Source organism: Coturnix japonica, chromosome 2 (assembly GCF_054131305.1).
Source record: "Coturnix japonica strain WE chromosome 2, WE-NBRP24, whole genome shotgun sequence".
In the NCBI taxonomy this organism is placed as follows: Eukaryota; Metazoa; Chordata; class Aves; order Galliformes; family Phasianidae; genus Coturnix; species Coturnix japonica.
Window position 1 is genome coordinate 102839399 of NC_140664.1, and position 20221 is coordinate 102859619.

General features: G+C 42.2%; 1 protein-coding gene across 2 annotated transcripts in view; it reads right to left on the bottom strand.

The window, feature by feature from the left end:
• Window positions 1-13474, bottom strand: part of TGFBR2 (transforming growth factor beta receptor 2) — a 63782-nt gene extending 50308 nt beyond the window's left edge. Inside the window, exons 1-2 of one of the 2 annotated variants that reach the window (XM_085538317.1) lie at window positions 13142-13474; window positions 12712-12909 (exon numbers count right to left, since the gene is read on the bottom strand). In XM_085538317.1, coding sequence (XP_085394443.1) covers window positions 12712-12793 — 82 coding nt within the window. In that variant the 5' untranslated portion in view covers window positions 12794-12909; window positions 13142-13474. Of the gene's footprint in view, window positions 1-12711; window positions 12910-13019; window positions 13038-13141 lie in introns of those variants that run through there. The other variant, XM_085538318.1, reaches the window with a different exon arrangement.
• Window positions 13475-20221: the final 6747 nt, after the last annotated feature.

The window sequence follows — 20221 nt, forward strand, 5'->3', positions numbered from 1 at the left end:
ACAACAGTCTCTACTGTGTGTGCGCGTGGTCCTGTAGGTAAGTTCTCACATATAAGAAGTTAGCACAGGGCGCTCAAAATGATCCCCAGAGGTCCCTTCCAACCTGATGATTCTGTGACTACCCACCACTTGCAGCAGTGAGATCTAGAAAATTTGACATTACAGCGTATGGTGAGGACGCTCCTCCATTAGACACAGCGCAGTGGGAAGGAACTTGCCAGTCTAAAATGTTTAGTCTACCTGCCCGAAGACGTGTGAGGGACTGCAGACTCTTCCACTTTGTTTATGATGACGCAGAATAAAATCGTAAATAAACTCAGAACGTGAAATATACACATGGAGTTGGATTTCTAGGGTTTTCCTCTCCTGGTTGCTATTGATAGGGCCATTGTTTGCAAGTTATAGCCAAAGTAATTCTCAAGATCATAATCTTTCAGCAGCACTCCAAGATAGCACACACGCTTGCAAGTTGCCTTACTTAGAAGAAACACTGCAGGGAAGAAAGAAACCTAAGTGTCTATAAATGTCCATAAAACAATTCCTTCTAATGTGTCCACTAATGAAGGAATTGTTTCAGGGAGAAAGCTAGGAAGAGAGAAGACAAACACAAGATCAAACACATCAAGCGGCAGCTCAGAAGCAGACCTTCTGTTGACTTTTAACTTTCATCCGAATGCTTCACAGTTTCATCCAATTACTTCAAAAATTTCTTCTAATAACTGAGGACTACAGAAAGCATGGGATGACATTTCTTAAAACTTTTAAATAGTGCAGTTCTGTTTTGAGAACGGAAGCAAACATTCCTTCTTCTACAACCTTGGGACAGCAAATGTCTCCTGCCACATGTCTGAGTTAAATTTAATAAGATAAGAACTGCAACAGATGTTAATCTGTAACTTTTGAGTGCCGCTATGTGAAATTATACTAGCTAATGTTTAATGGCTTAGAGTTGCTGAGTGCTTCTAGATATTGGTGATAGCACATCTTCATCTTTTGTCTGATGGCCACTTATTCAACAGCAGAAATCAGTAATAGTCTGGAGGATGTCTAAGAGCTTCTAGGAAATGCCTGGATCATTTTCATCAAATGCCAAATGGATTATTAATTTTGTCATGAAAATACTATTTCAACAATCGCCATTCAGGAAGCTGTGCGTAACATGGCCCTAGTAGCTGAACTACTCAGCATCCGTTGAAACATCATGAGCCAGTTGCAGGCTTTGTTATGGTTTCTGGTGTAACCGTTCAGTGATACGGTCAGCTCATTCTCTAAAGTTGCCATTCTAGCAATTTGTTGGGGTTTTTTGTTTGTTTGGTTCCCCCCCCCCACACACACACACACAAATACTACACTCAAAACAACACAGAACAAAACACGTTTTCAAAAGTGCTCTCACAAAACAGAACAATTCCAAGCTTTCCAAACACAATAATATCTTAATTTATACCAGAAGGAAATGCTCTGTAGGAACGGAGACATTTTTTGAATTCCTTGGATGCAAAATTTTAGAACTGATGCATATTTGAAATATCCTTCCAGTGGGTAGTTAGCCATGTCCCTTAGCTGTTTGTTACCTCTGGAGATGCTAGTAGGAGCTCTGAAAGACACAAGTGAAGCCAGCCTGGTAGTAGTTACTGGCCGTATCACCGATTTCTAGTCAACAGAACCTCCACGTCAGGAAGTGCTGGAATGATTTTCCCAGTCTGACCTTCTGCAAGTGCAATCATTCCACCCAGCTATTTTTTGCATCAAGCTCTAATTTCCCTGTATATGCACAAAAAGCAAAATCCTGCCTTGATTCAGAGATTCACATTGGGAAGTTAATCACAACCCTTGATGGGGCTCTAATCATGAATTTATGCTCTTTGTGAAAAAAAAAAAAAAAAGTGCACCATTTCTAAAGCTCTTTAGTTTGTTCACAACTTTCACTTGTTGGGATGGGCACGTTCACCTTTCATAAACTTACACCACTTCTCCCTCCCTGCAGAATGAGGAAAAATTAAGTTAGTGCCGCTCACTGCTCTCCTACCCACAGCTTACCATTCTGGCAGAGCAAATTTAGCTAGGTTAAACCATCTTACATTTGCCTAAGGGCAAATGCTCCCAGTTCCTGATGTTTATGCAATGTTTTATTAAGGCATGGCAAACTGCCTGCATGTCTGACCAAATCCATACCCAACCACAGAATAGCAGCCCTACATACTGTTCCTAATTCTTTCATTTTTCTTATGTACAAAAACAGAAGTCTGTCATTTTCAAAAGCTAGGCAAGCATAATATTAAACTCGTGCTTGAAAATGCTAACAAAGCAATATGGGTCCCTAATCAAACAGTAATACCTCCTTCCTAATCCACTGCAGGCCTAAAGACAACAGAATGGAAACTATTGCTCTAGGTAGAGCTAACTACACATCAGACTACAAAGCACAAAATGGAAATTTAAAACAAACTCCAACTTTTAAAAGGAAGAGTGATGATTGCATTGGCAGCAAAACTATTCACACTAAGCAACAGCTTTAAAAGGCAGGTGTTAGTGTTTTCTATTTCTAGATTTGTGGTTATGATAGTGGTAAGTTTGCCTTGTCATTGACATTCAAGGGTAAGACATATCAAATAATTAGTGGTTTGTTTCTAACATTTGCTACCCACTTTCAACTATGAGAAGGCAAATACGTTTCTGACTTCAAACCACCAGTAGGAATGTGTTTGACAATCACACTACCTGGCACCAGAACAAAAGTTGATGAGTCCAGGCTGGATGTGGCTCTGGACAGCCTAGTCTGGTGGTTGGTGACCCTTCACAGAGCAGGGAGGTTGAAACTAGGTGATCATTGTGCTCCTTATCAACCCAGGCCATTCTTTGATTCTAAGTACAGATTCTAAGCCAGAGAAAGCATGAATTGGATGAATCACAAATAATATATGTGACCAATCAGGGGAAGAGTTGGGTCTCAGGTAGATGAACCCAACTTCGTGCCCTCACTGTTCCCTGGCATCTCCAAGCACACAGCCTCCTAAGCATGGAGAAACGGAGAGGGGGGAAGAGTGAATCACAGCTTGTTGATCTCAGCAGGAGGATCTGGGACTGACAGGGGTTCCTGGATGCTATGAGGGTTATCATCCAAAATTTCCATTGAGAAATAACAGCAGTTATGACTCTTTGAACTTAAATTTCCTATTCACAACAGACTACCTCTTTACATTTCCCACGAATTCTATAATTGCCTATAGAAACCATAATTAATTCAATTATTTTTTTTTAATTTTACATATATTAAGCAGAACTAATCCAAACTGTGGAAATTCTAGTACAAATGACCATTCTGAAGTTTAACAGCAGCCTAACAATCACAACAGGTAAAATTCTGAGAAGCTGGAGGTCTGGGTTTGGATCTCCTGAGATTAATGAGAGACTGAGCCCTGGTTTCTTACTTGTTAGCTCACTGCTTTGATTAAAGGTGAATATTCAAAAACTGTGTTCAGTTTCGAGTCACCATCAAGTCTTGTCTCCACCTCCCACATTAAACAAGGAGCCTCCTAACACACACAGGAAACAGCTTTCAGACCTAATTCATATAATTTGAAATTCTCCTTCTTGTTTTCAAGTACTTACCTTTTAAACAATGCAAAATATTCCTATGCCTCACTACTCATTCTAAATCTCACGCCCCTGGATCTCAGTGATTTAATTTGAATCACACTGATATCTTCTCTTATATACATTAAAAGAAGATGTACACATGGAAAGCTCTTCACGTTGCGCTAATATTCATAGTGCTAGAATGGCCTTAGGGAAAAGCTGGAACAGCAAAGCCCTCAGCCAGGCAGAAACTTCAAGGCAAAACTGTAAGATACGAGAGGTAAAGAATGTACAAAAAGGAGCTTAACATAGAAAAGAAAAAAAAAAAAAAAACAACGATGAAGAAACACTTCTTTGGTTGTGTTCTCATTTCCATAATTGTTACCCATCTTTTCTTCTGTGTCTTCCTGTTTCAATCATCCACAAGCAAGCAGAAAACAGATATGGCTTTAGTTACAACAAGACTATGTGGTATAGCTGCTTACATGCAAACTTGGGCTACACCAGCTTTGCAAGCCTGATGGCCTGACACTCTACGTAGCAGATGAGAATACTATACATGCAATAAAAGAATTGGCTTCCCAGATTTTTTACTTCAGGCATTCCTTTGTGGTAAATCTGGGTGAGGAAATGGAAGAACAGGCTGAGAGAAAGGGGATATTCAATAGTCCAGAAGTATGTATCTGGGGACCTAGTTACTTTTTGAAAGCTGCAATAAAGGGGCTTACAAAGTCATGACTATTACATGGTCTTCTGTGATCTTTTTATGAAGAAGAGAAATGGTTGTTTCCAATCTTTTTAAAAAAAAAAAAAAGAAAGAAAGAAAGAGATTATGTAAAGTCTCTCTTTGTTGTGCTGTGAACTCCCTGGGGAGAATCTCAGTCACCATGCAGGGGCTGGAATAGTGAATGAATCCATCAGGGAACAAGCTTTCTTCTCCTCTGACATGCTATGGGGGACCACCCGCACACACGTCAGCCCTTTCCCTGCAGAGTGCTGACTCTACAGCCCTGCCCAGCCTTAGCCAGTAAGCATCGTTCCTCCCCAGACAACTCACCGATGGAGTTTAGATACACCCACACTAAGTGTGGCAGGACTATGGGCCTCCCACACTTCAGGCAATAGCTCTAACCGCCGTAGGAACAGGAAGCAATGCAACAGTGAAAAAATCAGTAATGGGAATGGTGGAGAGGTGGAAGGTACACAGCAGGGCAGCTGGCTAGCTTCCACAGCACAGTCACTGCAGCATCGTAGATCCCCTTGTATGCTGGAGATAGATGAGAAGATAATTGTTGCATGCCTGCAGGCAGAACCAGCTAACGGAAATGGAGGACCAACAACCACCTGCACATGAACAGCTCTTCTCTTGAGATCTCTGTGGGCCCCTGATCATAGATGGACAGATTTGTACTGTTCAAAACCTCAGTAATTTCTTCTCATTAGTGAGGAACACATAGATTTATTTCTTTATTCCTGTATTCTTTCTATGAATTTGACAGGAAGAATGGGACACACTACCCAGAGAATGGAGTCATTGCCTGGTCCTGTTCAAGTCAGATGCAGAACAAGAAGTGTGTTCTGAGAGCAGAAGACCAACTACCACATGGGCTCTGGGAGCGGTTCAGTGCTGGTCAGATGCTGAACTCCTATATGATTTTATCACTATTCCATCTCATCACTTATACAGTGAAAAAGATAATTCTTAATCATGTGTATTCTTACAATGCAGCCTATTTTAGGATAAAATGTGAGTAAAATGCAGCCTATGCAACCTTGTGCTCAGAATAACAGAAGTGCTACTCTAGATTAATTAGCAGCTTTACACTGACTTGAAATGAAATAAACAGACATGTAGCTACAGTCCTCTTTAGCAGCAGCCTGAAAATTGCTTCATGGATACTGAATGTCTACTGATAGAATTTTTTAAGAGACAACAGAGCAGGAGAAACGAATGACTGCTAAAAGGGAAAAATGTAATTTCACCTATCGTATTTTCCCAAAACATGCATTTTAACAAACAGAATTTTCAGACACCGCTCTTCTGGCATGCTCTGGAAGTGCACAAGATATGTTAAGTCCTGACCTCCTAGGAAAGCAGATGGAAGTTAGTTAGGACAGACAGGCAATACTAAAAGCAGGGCAGCAGTTGCAAAAGAAAAAAGAATGTTTGGCTCCATTTGACCACTAAGTTTTCTTCAAGAGCTGAAGTACTATCGCCCGCTCCCATTCTGCAGCCTTATTTAGTGAGTTTAGTATCTGAGCTGCTGGTTGGACCTCGAGGATCAGAACAGACCAGCATCTCAAAACACACAAGAACTCTGGATGGCTTTCTGCTTCCTTCCCTGAAAATAACCAGAAGTCATAACCCATTAGTAATCATCTGTGGTCTGTTTCAAAGTTCATTCCCTTGTACAGCAACATTAAAAATGTTCTTATATTAGTTAGCGAGATGAAATCTACAAAATTACCGCATTAGCATTCAAAAGCCCCAGGCACAACCTATCCGTGCCAACAGGTGATGTATATGATGTGGTTACTTCCATTCTGTGCTGCAGAATCTCGAGCAGCATTAAAACCAGAGGGAAGCGATTCACCTACATCTCATGGCTGAAATACCTAGACTTGGGAGAACTTCAGGTTAGCTCCTGGAAGAACTGACTGAACCCCTTTTTCTTTCTGCCAATTAAATGAGTACCAGCTTATTCATGGCTCTTTGGGATGAGGACTTACAATTAAAACACACACCTACATTCTGAGGTGTTTGCCCCCTAATCCTTATTTCCACTTTGCTTCCTTATTAATTACAACTGATCAGCACTAAAATGAGGCTTCAGTTTTCATGCAGTTTGGGAAATGTACTCGACTGCTTTCAAATTAAAGGTCTGGTCTTGATGAAAAAAATCACCCCCCCCCTTGAACATTTCTCTTCTTTAGGAACACCTATCCCCAATCAATTAATCTTCATCCCCCCAAACTCTCTTACCATCATTATTCCTGGACAAAAATCCTTAATGATTAATTGTAAGAAGACTGGAAACACTTCCTTTCCCTTGACTGCCTGCAATCTCTGCTTCCTCAAGTTCTGAGGATGTCACAGTGCTGCACTCAAATTACTCTTTTGCTCCAAGAAAAAGAACCAGATCACTCTGGCTCTGGTATGATTGATATCACAAAAGCCCCCTCAAGGGAATTACAGCCTCATAACATAGAGTTGCCTATTATTTATTCCATGGCCAGATTCTCAGCTGGTATAAATCAGGGCAGGTTCCTTGCCTTCAACAGGGTAAAGCTGATTTATGCCAGCTGACAGTCTGGTCCTGCATGTGCTCCACTTGCACAATGCTAGTTTTTAAAAGAGGGCCATTAAAGTGCCCTAGGCACGTAAGAACCACACTTGGGTCTTTACTTAGAAAATGCTGCTCTGAGGAGTAACACTGTGAAGCCTTCCCACAGCTCTCTGAGTACGCACTGTTCAAATTCACTTGCTTTCCTAACAGGAGGAAGTCTTTACGCCCTGACAGAGCCGCTACAACCTTGGGAACACAAGATGGATTTTATAATGTCTTGGCATAGCCCAGGTTCATAACCAAGTTTAAATGCTGAATTAAATTAAGCCCACAGGCACACCAATGGAATAATTTGAAAGAACTGATCAAATGCACAGGGGGCAGAAGCTATCTTTCAAAAGTTGTATTACTGGTGACTAGGAAAAGACTGAAAGGAGGTGGTGTGACTTTCAAATCACTGGCTGAGCTTCAAGCTAAAGCTGCTTCAGAAGTCTTTCTTTTATTTCCTTAAAAACTCAAAAATCTCCTTAAGGAGAAGGGCAACTTCTGCAGTTATTTGCGGATTTGGGGCCAAAGCGCTTGGGTACAAAAAGATCATTTGTAGGACATGAAAGATGGTGTTCTGGTACCTCTGGCTCCAAATCACCTTTTCAAAATCAAAACATGAATCTAAAGAGTGTCATTGTTGTGATGTAACTGCTTGGCTCTAAGATGACAGATGTGAGGAAGAAGACTTCTTTATCCATTACCAAAATTCTTTAATTTAAGTGGAATTTCTCCTATCAGGATTGCTAGTAATAAACGCTGTTGTTCCCTGCCTGACACAAATTTCTGAATACAGCTTTCATTACCACAACATGAAACAAAGACTAGAATATGCCTTTCATTCTGTGCGATGCCATTCCTACCGAATGAGGCAAAGACAAACACATGGCCACAGATCAACCTAAATAATGCTGGCCAAAAGACACTTTTCCTGATCTACAAAATATCGTAACATTTCATATATTTTCATATTCATGACCAGAGTGAAACAAAAGTCTTTTGAAGTGGTGTGTGCTCATGAGTGCAAAATGACAGAAGAGACAGCCACCCAATGTCCTGGAGACAGAGGATAGGGGGAGCTCCAGATTCAGATGTTTGCTTTGAGCCAGAGCAAGCACTTGATCTTACTTTTATTCCATCTTCAAGTAGTAATTATTTTAATTATTGAGTAAAGATGATTTCTCTTTCTGTCTTTTCCATATCAGAAACTCTGCCTTGGACTAGGAGGAAAAAAAAAGGTTTCCTGATGCAAGTTTAGTGGAAACTGGTACATTTCCACAAATTGTTTCAGTTTTGACAAATCAGCATTTTCCCATGAAAAACAGTGTCAAAAGCTCTCAACCAGCTCTAATTCTAACCAGATTAACTCAGGGATGAATGCCAGCAGGAAGCCCTTGCTAAATACTAGTTGTTTGAGCAAAGGAAAACTACTCCTTCCCCAGATGATCTTCCCAGAGGTGAAAAGGCTTTAAAATCCATACAAGAAAAAGGACAGGTAGTTCAGCTGTAACAGCTACAATAGCATTCTGAGAAAGGGGAAAAAAAACAAACAATAACCAACTGTATTTCAAAAATTCACAAACACTGACAAATCAGCAATTTCTACTTCTCCTGCTGCTGTTCATGATATTGCTTCTTAACATCCGAAACAGTTGTTTAACTTTGCAGCAAGGCAAACAAATGGACAAAACAAATGGGAACAAAAGGAATCCATATGGACAGCAGGGCAGTCCCCATAATACATGTTCACATTCAAATGCTGCTTAAATCCCTAGAAGGGATGAGAGCATATCATGGAACAGAATTAAGTAGTGCCTGGTGAGATGAGCTAGTATTAATAATTAATTCAGATAAGTTTTCATCATTTGATGGTTTGTTCTCTTCTAACCTAGACATGTATCTTAACAATATCTGCATTGTTCCATGCAGCAGGATATAAATCACTGTACTCAACCAATGGCAGTTCTTCCAGTCTGACTTCATGCCAGAATCAAGCAATAATATGAAAAATTAACCACTGAAGATTTAGGTGTGCCATTTGGGAACCAGTTCTGTAAGTATATAGTACCAACTCACAGCTGACAATGGCACACAGGTCAATGTCATTTGCCTCAGCTACAGTATCCTGATATGCTGTTTATATCTTTGTTCATTTGACCAAGTCCGCAACACTCTTACAAAACAAGCTAATTTATGTCCCTAGGTTGTGACTATCAACAGTCTCCCATGAGTCCAAGAGCTTCTGTGCGGCAAAGGAGATTTGGCTGTACAGGTCCCACTACCTCAGGGCACACCAGATGCAGAGGGGATGTATGCACCTCCCTTTTGCTGAACCCGGTGCTACAAAAGTGGGTGAGAGCTTTGACCTCCACTGTGCCATTAGCACTGATCTGCCAGTGGGTAGAATGCACAGATCTCTAACAGTTCATTGTGCTAGTGATGCTATTTCTGGTCTATCTGACACAAATGTGCTTGGTTATGCAAAATCCAAGTCAGTAACCAGCTGGCCCCGACAAGCTGCTTTTGCTCATTCTTGCTACCATTAAGCAAGGCTCAGATCTGAGGCTGGAGTGACAGTGGCTCACCATGAACACCAGCAAAGCGTGCATGGCCCAGACATCAGTGTGAGAAAAAAAAGTCCCTATACCATGAATGCAAAAATACAAACTTAAAAATATCTTGCAGAGGAAGTCTAATCATGGGAAACTCCAGCAACTGGTGCTACAGTGAGTGCTTACTCTTCCCTCCCCCCATTGCAAGAGAACCTCCTTTCTAGAAGCCTAGTTCTGAGAAGAAGAAAAAAAGCATTTTTACCTTTGCGTGTCTGTCACTATCTTTGCTCCTAAGGTCACAATCAGATTTCTCACCATGACAATTTTACCAGCCAGCATTATGGCACACTGAACCTTTGAAATGGAACCAATTCTTCCCAGAAAGGAGTGTTTGATTTTGAAGCAATGCTACTTGGATAATTGTAGGTCATATAATGATAAGTGTTTATAAAATAGAAGGAAAAACTGAAAATATTGGAAAATGAACTATTCCATTGCCCCCTTCCTTTTTTTCAAATTGCCTTTTGAAACAGATGCAAGAAACCTATATGCTATGACACTACTGATGGTAATGGAACTATATTCATTTGCAGCAGCAGCTTAATATCTGGCTCATCATTTTTTGATAGAATCCATTCCCATATGGAATTCACCAGCTGGCTACTACAGAAGTATGAGCTAAAGAGCTCTGTACAGCAATTAAATAGAAGCGATTTTCAAAATCTCAGATACACCGTTCTCAGAACTCAGAGATACCTCAGAAGAAATTGCAGTAATATCTGTATTCTTCCAGTTATCTTCTGAAATAACTGGAAGTTTGCCAGAGCTTTGATGAGGGACAGGAATGCACTTTAGAGTCGATCATGCTACACACGTTCTGCCATGTTTTTCCTCATACTCACTCATGCAACTACCTGAAACTCTACGTTTGTTTTTATTTTATTACTACTAAACCAACAGACTACCACGTGGCTTCTACAAGATAAGGAGACAGTGATGCAAGTCAGCACCTGGATGAATGGCAAAACTTTATGCCAGATACAGAGAAATAAACAACTATCACACAGGTTATTCCAAAACACAAATTTTGGCTTTATGTAACCCAAATACAAATTACAGATTCACATCCTTTTGGACACAGAGGTGCTGTTTTCTTATATGACCAACTGCTGGTTTGCACAGCCATTTACTGATTAAACACTCAATGTAGCATTCATAACCATTCCATAACAAACACCCAAAAAACTAAAAAAACAAACCCAAATTCACATTCTACTCTTTGGGAAAAGCTTCAATAGCTTTTGTTTAGCACAGAACATTAGTACAACTCTTTCAAAGCAAACACTCACTATTGGATCTGCTCATGAATTTGTCATTTTCTCCATAACCCTTATGGGGATGTGCCACCCTTGTCTAGTATCTCGCTACAAAGAATGTTCAGATGAAGTTTTAGCTGGGGCTCTACTAAGCTGCTCACCACCAGGAAACAGGCTGTTAATAGGCACACCTGGGAAGTGCACCCTTCTGGGACTGGTATCTCTCCTGCCCCATCCTCACTGAGTTATTGATTATTACAAAGTCAGTTGCTCTTCTGTTTCGTTTCCCTCAAACAGCTAGCAGATATATTTCACATTTTGATGCCAATTAACAACCAATACTCCAATCTCTGTGCCCCCAGTAGCACCTGTACTTTCTGACCAGCTGGCTACACGAACAGAAACCTACAACCATTATTAAAACGTCATTTTCAACAAGTTTTGGAGCTACAGATTATCTGATCACAGGTGAACTCTGTTTCATAGACCACAAATCAAAGTCTCTAGTGGGTGAGTTAAAAAAACACAATGACAGGAGACTAACAAAAGCGGAACTTTTAAAGCTTTGCATAGCAGGAATAGGAACACACAACACATTTAGGGCTGGTATCTAAACAAAAGCAATCCTTAGCCAAGTATGATTTATATAAAGGAGAAATACAAATACATATCAAAATCAACAGGAAGCTGCACACCTCAAGTTTAAACCAATAACACGGCTGAGTGCTGGGACACCACCGAGTTTCATCTGCCCTACGCTTACATGAGTAACTTTGCAGGAATGTAAGACCTGTTGACTTTGACAGGATTATTAACAAAGCATGAAGTTATTCATAATGTACACAGCCACTGGCAGTGACTAAACAAGAGCTATTTGGTTTACGTTATTATGTTTTAGTGACCATGAATGGACCACAGAAGATAACTGGAGAGCTCAGAGCAAAGCTAGCAGAAGCTCAGGTGTCTGCACACCTCACTTGAAGGCTGAAATCAGAAATCTGGTATCACACAACACTTCAAAATGCACTTAATACTTCAAAACTGATTCAAGTGTGGTTTCTGTTTTTAAGGTTTGTCAGCTGTGCTGCAAAATGAGTTAGGGCCTAATCCTATAGGTACAGACAGTGCTGCACATCTGTGGGTTGGCATGGGTAGGAGTAGGACAAGTTGCTCTTCAGGTCAGGGACCTGGTTCTTGCAGCAGCACTTGAAACACTTCACAGTACCCTATGAAGAATCCTGCAAGCCACAGCCTTAAAAACCTAACTACGGATGACTTCATAAAGAAATGCCAGAGTAAAGGATGCAAAGTGCCATTAAAAGCGGATCTAATAAGCACTTTTAAAACACCGAGTGCTGCAGAAATGACTACTGTCCCCACTCCTGCTATCCACAACCACAGCTGACTCTTGCTACAGGCATTACCTCACAGGCTCACGTGTATCGTAACCCCCGGGCACCTAACACCGACCCCTCAGCTGCCAGCAGTGCCCGTGCAGGGGCCTCAGCTCGGAGAACAACGCCTCGGGCCCTGTGGCACCCACAGTCCTCTCCATCCCTGCATCTCTCTTTCTGTAAATCCGCCCCTGGGGCAGCACCCGGGCCCAATCCCCGGCTCCAGGTGCGGACGCTGCCCCGGGCCAGCAGTCAGCTCCCGCAAAATAGGATCCCGCGGAGTTTCCTGCTCAATTCTCACTTTTCTGCCCCCTTCCCCCTTCATTTTTTTTTTTTTGTCGCTAAGCCTCTCTCTCCGTCTTCACTTTCCAGGGGGGCGACAAACAAACGCTCTCCCCGCTCCAGCAGCTTCAAAACGTTCTTAGCAACTGAGCCTTCCTCCTCACCATCCTCCTCCTTCCCCGGCGGTGGGCGCTTGCCCTTCGGCCCCGGCAGCTGTCAAGCAGGAGCGCGGCGCCGGGGCCGGCCCGGCACTTACCGCGGAGCAGCGCGGGGCTCGAAGAGCCCACGAGGACCCATAGAGATACGCGCAGGAGCAGCGGCCGCAGGCGCGGAGGCATCGCGGAGCCGGAGCGGGGCGGCTGGGCCGGGCAGCGGGAGGCCGCGGCGGGGCTGGCGGGACGCGGGCTGCGCTGCTCGGGGCTGCGGGTGACTCACTGAAAACTTCACTTCGGCGCTGCAGGGGAAACAGGAAATCTTAAACTCCGCAAACAGCTGGGCAGGACTTTCTTACTCTTACAGTAGTTCCTTCCCCCCCCCCTTCCACATTAACCTCCCCCCCCCTACCCCCCCACTCTGCGCTGGCTCTTTTTCCTTCTTTCTTTCTTCTCTTTTTTTTCTTTCTTTTTTCTTTTTTTTTCTTTTTTTTTTTTCCTTTTTTTTTTTTTTTTTAAAGCACGAAACCTCACCCAGTTGGGTGTCAATCATCTGCCAGAGGCCAGCCCCTCGCAGGTCTGGCTCTCCCACCGCCAGCGGGGCCAGCCCCGACGTGCAGCCGGGCTCTCTGCGCCCGCCTCCCGAACGGGGACCGTATGCGAACACCGCCCACGCCGCCGAGCCGCGATTCGGGCTCCAGAGCACCGTCAGTCCGTCCTGCCTTCGGGCCGCCCGGAGTCCGGCAATCCCGCGGCTTGAGGCCGGCGGCTCCCCAGATGTCCTCCCTGCATCCCCGATGCCGTGCCTAGCGATGGTGCTGCAGCCCGCGCTCCCTTCTGCAGAAGCCTGAAAACCCCAGATGAAGTGAAGTGGGGCGGCAGGGGAGGTTGAAGTCAGGGCAATAACAGGAAATGTTCGCACAGACCTGCCTGGCATTCAGCTTGCAGATACTGAAGCAGATCGTGACAACTTGTCACCCGCCTCTTTTTAATATACATATTTGCATTTTGGTCCCAAATGGACTAGATGCACACCATTTGATGTGTGTGACACAGGTGATATTCATCTCCATTCCTCATTCCATCTCTGCTGAGTTTTTGACACAGATTTCTCCAAAAGGAATAAATCATGCAGGGTATTCACAGAGTGGAAGCACAACTGTGATGCCAACCTTGCACTTCTAGGAATGAGAAGGAAGCATCAGACCCTTCTCATGTTTAGGCTGAATAAAGCCCGAGCCTTGTGCCAATAGAAATTCAGCCATTGGGTAGCAAGCAATTGTCTTGATACCTGCTTTTGATGCCCAGAGCCTTCCTTCCTTTCCAAGTTCAGTGGTATTGATGGAAAAGTGAATTGATGCATATGGTGATAATTTGAGAGTGTCTGCTCTGTTGTTGGTGATCCAGTTCTGTCTCAATTACAGCTCTGTTTTGAGGTACAGAATTGCATACTTCAGAAAAAAAAAGGCTGAGCCCTCTGTGGGTGTATGTGTGATCATGCTCTGAATGTCCCAAATTAACTCTGTATGAATTTGGAAGTGTTTGTATAATGCATTTAATTGGCCTATAACAGACATAAAAATCTCATTGTGATTTTATGTAAATTTGGTTTTAAAGACTCCCTAAATGCAGATTTTCACAGTGCAGACCAAGTTTATTGTGCTAATTCTCATAAACCTCTCCATGAGCATTTTCCTTGTCCTCATCCCCTTTAAATACAGACAGGATTCACTCAGGGGCAGTCACCATCTTCCAGCCAAAGACTGGAGAACTACTGGACTTGCATTGAGCACAGATCGGCTCTGCCCTTCCACTCCCTGTGAGGAGTTGCAGGCTGCCATGGAGGCCTCCCCTCAGCTCCTCTGCTCTGGGCTGAGCAAACCAAGGGAGCTCAGCTTCTCCTCATATGAAGTGAGAGGTCTGCTACAAGTGATTTCAGAAAACTCATTTTTCTATTTGAGCATTTCTTTCATTTGCAGATGTGGCACACATGCAAGATTGTGCTACAGTCACCCTTTGAAAGTGGTGGGAGCCCATGAGAATGGTGGGTGTTACCAGAAAGTTTCTGTTGGAAGCAATATATCCTACCTGGATATCCTGGGTATGTCAGCCTGGAAGGTCAGCAGTAACCTGAGCTGCATGAAAAGAGGGGTGGTCAGCATAGAGAGAGAAGTGATCCTGCCCTTCTCCTCTGCTCTTGTGAGGCCCCATCTGGAGTAGCGTCCAGGTCTGGGGCTGCCAGCACAAGAAAGATATAGAACTGTTGGAGTAAATCCAGAAAAGGGCCATGAAGATGATCAGAGGGCTGGAGCACCTCTCTTATGAAGAAAGGCTGGGGGAGTTGGGCTTGTTTAGCTTGGAGAGTGAGAGACCTCACTGCAGCCTTTCAGTACCTGAAGGGAGCAAGGGAGCTTATAAGCAGGAGGGAGACCTACTTTTTACAAGGGTAGACAGTGATAGGTCGAGCAAGAATGGCTTTAAACTAAAAGAAGAGAGATTTAGGTTAGATGTTAAGTGGAAATTCTTCACTCAGAGGGCAGTAAGGCACAGCAGCACAGAGAAGCTGTGGTGCCCCATCCCTGGAGTGCTCAAGGCTGTGTTGGATAGGACTCTGAAAAGCCTGAGCTGGTGGGTGGCAGCCCTGTCCAGTGCGGGGGGTTGAAGCTGGGGAGGCTTTAAGGTCTATACTAACCCAAACCATTCTGTGATTCTATAATTCTATCCTCAGTAAAAGAATAACTCACACTAAAGTCCACACACAAGTCAATCCCAGTTTGGTTCAGAGATTTGTCTTAGGTGTGCCTATTAACATAAGCTGATGTCCTGCATTTTGATAGTATAAGCTTCCCTATTAGGGTCCAAATGCAACCTAATCAGGATTTCCTTGTCAACCAAAATATGTAAAACACAGCTAAACTGCTCTTTTCTTTCCATTTCCTCATTCATAGTTCCCAGTTCTCTATTTGCAGCCTGCAATTTATTACTGACTTCTAGATTGGAACTGTGAATATTTAACCTTAGCCCAACTGTGGTACAAAAGAACCAGCATCAAAGAGCCACAGACTGAGGCTGTAAATAATTAACACCACCTGACTGGGTGAGGAAGAACCAACTAATTTCAGTTCTCTAATCATATAGGCAAAATACGGAGGTACTGAAAACTGCTCTTTTTTCTTACTGAGCCTTCAAAAAAAGGTACCCAAAGCACAAACATGCTGTACATTTTGTGCCTCGGGGGCCTTCTAGTGAAGACAACACAAGTGCTTCATGCTGCAGTTTTAGGTACAACTTTTTATGACAGCCTGTAAAAAGTACTGAATACAAATAATTTCTCTCTACTATTCCAAACATTTCTCATCCTGCAGTATCATATTTCTGTCAATATTCCAAACAATCTACAATGTTATTCTTACACAAAGAACACTTTCAAGCTTTTACGAAACTTGCATTGTTAGTAAAAACCGTAGTTTCTCTGTACACTTCTAATCTAAGGTCATTCTTTCTGCCCACAGCCAGAAACTGCTGACATGACCAGTAAAGTCATTATTTTTACTAGTTTATTAGGTCCAGTCTTGCTTTGCTTAAAAAACCCACAACATGCTACTTCCCAGATCCACTAAGAACTAAATAAGGCTTATACAGCTGCACTAACACAAGGTAATGTTCATGCCGATATTAAGCTGAGAGATGTGGCTTACAGTGAAAACATCTCACTTTCAGCTGTCTAGAAGTAAACTTCAGAGTGAGGTTCAAATAGATGAATGAGACAATCTGATAGTGTTCGCAGCATCCAGAGGAGCGTTTTCCTTTATTTGACTGTAGTGAGTTAGTCCCAGGTCAAGTTCGAGGACCAAAGGCTTGAGGACAAAGGCTGGATGAACTGCACTACCCCTTATGTTGGCAGCAACTACCCTTATGTTGGCCATCTTCATATTTTGTTCTCTTGATTTCAAAAGAGAATGGGAAATCTTTTCTTTAAAAGCTGACATGTTTTGTATGGTACAGATCTCTGCTTGTTTTGAAATAATGAATTAATTTGGCATTTTTTGGTTGTTCTCTGTATTTTACATTTAAAAAACAAAATATGAGAGCAACATACAACATTTCAGTTTCACTGCAGTGAAGGAAGAGGCTTATTTTCAGGGAAATTTTGACATTTCAGTTCATATCAGAGTCAAACTTTGTAACCCTATATTGTCTGCAAACCAGAACTCATGTTCCCTGCAGCACTCCATTCACAAAGCTGACATTTGACTTCTCATTTTCATATTCAGGGTACTTGGCATAGCGTATTGGCCTTTCAGCATTCTTCATAAAAACTCTACCCAGTTTGTGCACTATTTGTTGAAGAACACACAGCGCTCTGCAGAGTAGTGTTACACTGTTGCGCATGTATCATTGCTTGCATCATATTGCTCTCTTCGCTTAAGTAGCGAAGTATCAGAGTATCAGAGATAGCTACTGTTAAATGCAGTTTTCTTCTTTGGCATAGACATCGGTTTGAACTTGTTGCTAATAATTTGCACTGTTACAGGAACACACACAGCCTCCAGCAAGGACATTTACAAAAGGTTACATTCATTGCAGAATGTTTTGAAAGACTAATAAAAAGTGTTTGGACTTAGCACAGCATTCTGCTTATCTCACAGATATAATCAAATTAAAACATCTGTTGTATGTAATCATCCGTCAGAAGGAGGCAATCAGCTTGTTATCGAGTCCTGCATACATCAGAGGAAACAAGAATAATGTTATCATCTAAATTTATCTTCCTAATGCTTTCTGTACAAATCTCGTGAATGACACTCAGCAAAATAAAGTTCTGCAGTATTATTCAAATTAGCACTAGACTCCCAGGGCGCTGCTGTTCACAGGATTTCTAACTAATATCTATCATGCAAATCAACCATTTTTAGGGTTCACTGAATTGGCTTGTTCTGTGTTTTTACTTTGTATGTATAAATATCTTCAGCAGTGAAAGCTGAAGTACAGAAGTGTGAAAAAAAAATATATTGTTCCTTCATTGCAGGACTAGAAGCAGGAAGTACCACAAATCTCACCATGCAGTATTTTACATGAGGAACTCAACTGCCATTTTCCAAAAGCTAAGGACATGTCATGAATTTTATACTGTTTCCTTCAGCGTCATGCACTGTTCATGAGGGGTATCTGAGCTGGGGAAAGACCTTGCATATTTTCATATGCATGTTTTTTCATCTCGACGCTTCTACATGTACTAAAGCTTGTAAAACTAAGTCTAGATAAACCGGCATTTTTAAAGTACACATAACAAAATCATTGCAGATTTGCTCAGGAGATAATGTAAAGCACTCAAAAATATTGTTACCCATGGAACTTGTCTCCATTACCACATAATTTGCGCTATTTATCTTCATCAAAGCTTATTATTTTAGGATCTTCATTAGAAAGAATTTGAAGATTGGATGCCAAGCCTCATAAAACATCTGAAGCTATCAAAGAACCTAAGTAGTGTAACACAGAGGCCTTTCTGTTTCTTTTTTCCCACTGGAATGAAAGGGAGTTGTGAATCTAAGAGTATATCCCTAAATCTAATCTGAAAGAATCCCAATACTTCAACCACAAAGCCCCAGAACCAAGGAAAGTATCCTCCCTCCCCAGAAGGCAGACGATCGTGCCTGTGTTATTAAAAAATGCAATACACTGATGATGTTAAACTGACTCATTTGACCAGGACCTTTAAATAAGTTTATTTGCAATAGCACAGCTGTTAGTCTCAGGAAGATTCCATAATTTTTATCTGCAAGGCAACTTTAAGATCTGTGGTCATAGGAGGTGGCTACTGTGCTTCAGAGGTCAGAAGCATGTAGTACAGGAGGATTCAGCATGCCTGGGAGCTGGATATTGTTGCAACACAGCTGACCCTGGAACTAATGGATTGACTGTGGCTTGCAAGTATCTCAGCTGCTATCATTCTGAAGCTGAGAAATCCAGCAGAGTAACTTGACATGCCAGTGGGTTATGTCAAACAGGTATTCCTTTATTACAGTGTTGGGTGCATGGGGAATCACTCCACTGAACACGCACACTGGGGGAAGCAGTGACTACGTATTCATAGGCATACTGTATACATATTCATTATATTTCCGAGAAAGTGGTTGCATATTGTCCCACCCTTCTGAGCATGAGTCATAAAATGTGGGAAGGGTCTCTGGGCCCCATTTGGTGGTCACTGGATGAAGGCTAGTAGTCATCCTCACAAAGGCTCAATGTCTTCCTCTCTGTGAACTTCTAACCTTTAATGGGGGAAGGGGGTGTAGCACAAACCAGCCTCAGCCAGTGTTGTGTTGAGATGAAGCATCTGTTTTGCTTCCTTATCTTTAACAATAAGACATCTGTCTTGCTTTCTTATCTTTACTTGACAGCAAGTTCTTGTGACCTCTGCATTCTGCTGTTGAGCTTACGTTTACACAAGCACTCAGAAAATCTGCACGAGTTACGTGAAAAGCTACTCAGTGTTCCTCTGACTTTCACTCTTCACCTCATTCAATTCACTTTTGCTGTTTTTCTGTTTCCCTGACTAGAGACCACTACCAAACTAGCTTGTGAGCCTGGTTCTCAGGCTGTGCAGTCTTCTGTGTCCTCCAGACGGGTGTGACATCCTCTCCCAGTCTTACCAGTCCCAAAAGCTGGTGGGTCTTCCTCTTTACAGTGCAGGCAACGCTAGCCAGGCCACCTTCAGTTGTTTCAGTTCTTGGGTAGAGATGGCTAATACTGAACAGTCCAAATTACACAGTGCTCACCTGAAACTCTCAATAGGATAGCAACTTTATCCTATTAAGAAAAGGACTGCAGTTCTGTCTGTTGGATGGGCACAGGCTGAGGGAATTAAGGACTTTGTGAAAGAATTCTTATAAAGACCTGGGAGAAAACCTTAATCTACAGCCTCAGTGATATTCAAGGCTGTCTGCCATTAGAGAAAGCTTTAGTGTAATTTACACCCATTTTATTACCCTTTTACAATGTTAAAGTGTTACAAATAGTCCTTAGCATAACTGAGAATTAGATGCTTTGCAGTTAATAAAAGAAGCATGATTGACTCTACTGTCTGTGGAGAAATAACATTACACATTTTCTGTCAATTTGGCATTTCTGGAGTGCCTCTAGGGACTACAACCAGATATATACTGCAAGTTGGGGACAAATGAATGGTGCTGGTTTAGATTTAGCCTTCCATACAGAGATGCACATCATTTCTTGCTCTACTTTGCTGGGTTTGTAGGAATATTTTCTTATCTCTGGTGACCTATAGTTGGAGAAAGCGGTTTGGTAATTCTCCTGCCAAGTACAAACTGAGGTGTAATTGAAACAGATGAGGGATGAAAGTGTGAGTGATATTTGTTGTATCTTCAAATGCTTCGAAATACAGATAAGAACAAATCTAAACCAGGACCTTCAGAGTCTGATCTCTGCATCAGGTAGATGTTGTAGTCTTCCTATCCTGAAGGACTGATGTTCAAATAGAGTAAAAATTGCTTAAGAATCTCAGGAGTTTTTGTAGGATTTTTGGTGAGTAAGCAAGGCAGCCAGACAAAGGAGTGGGATGTTGTATGGGAAAGTGTAGTGAAGTGTAGT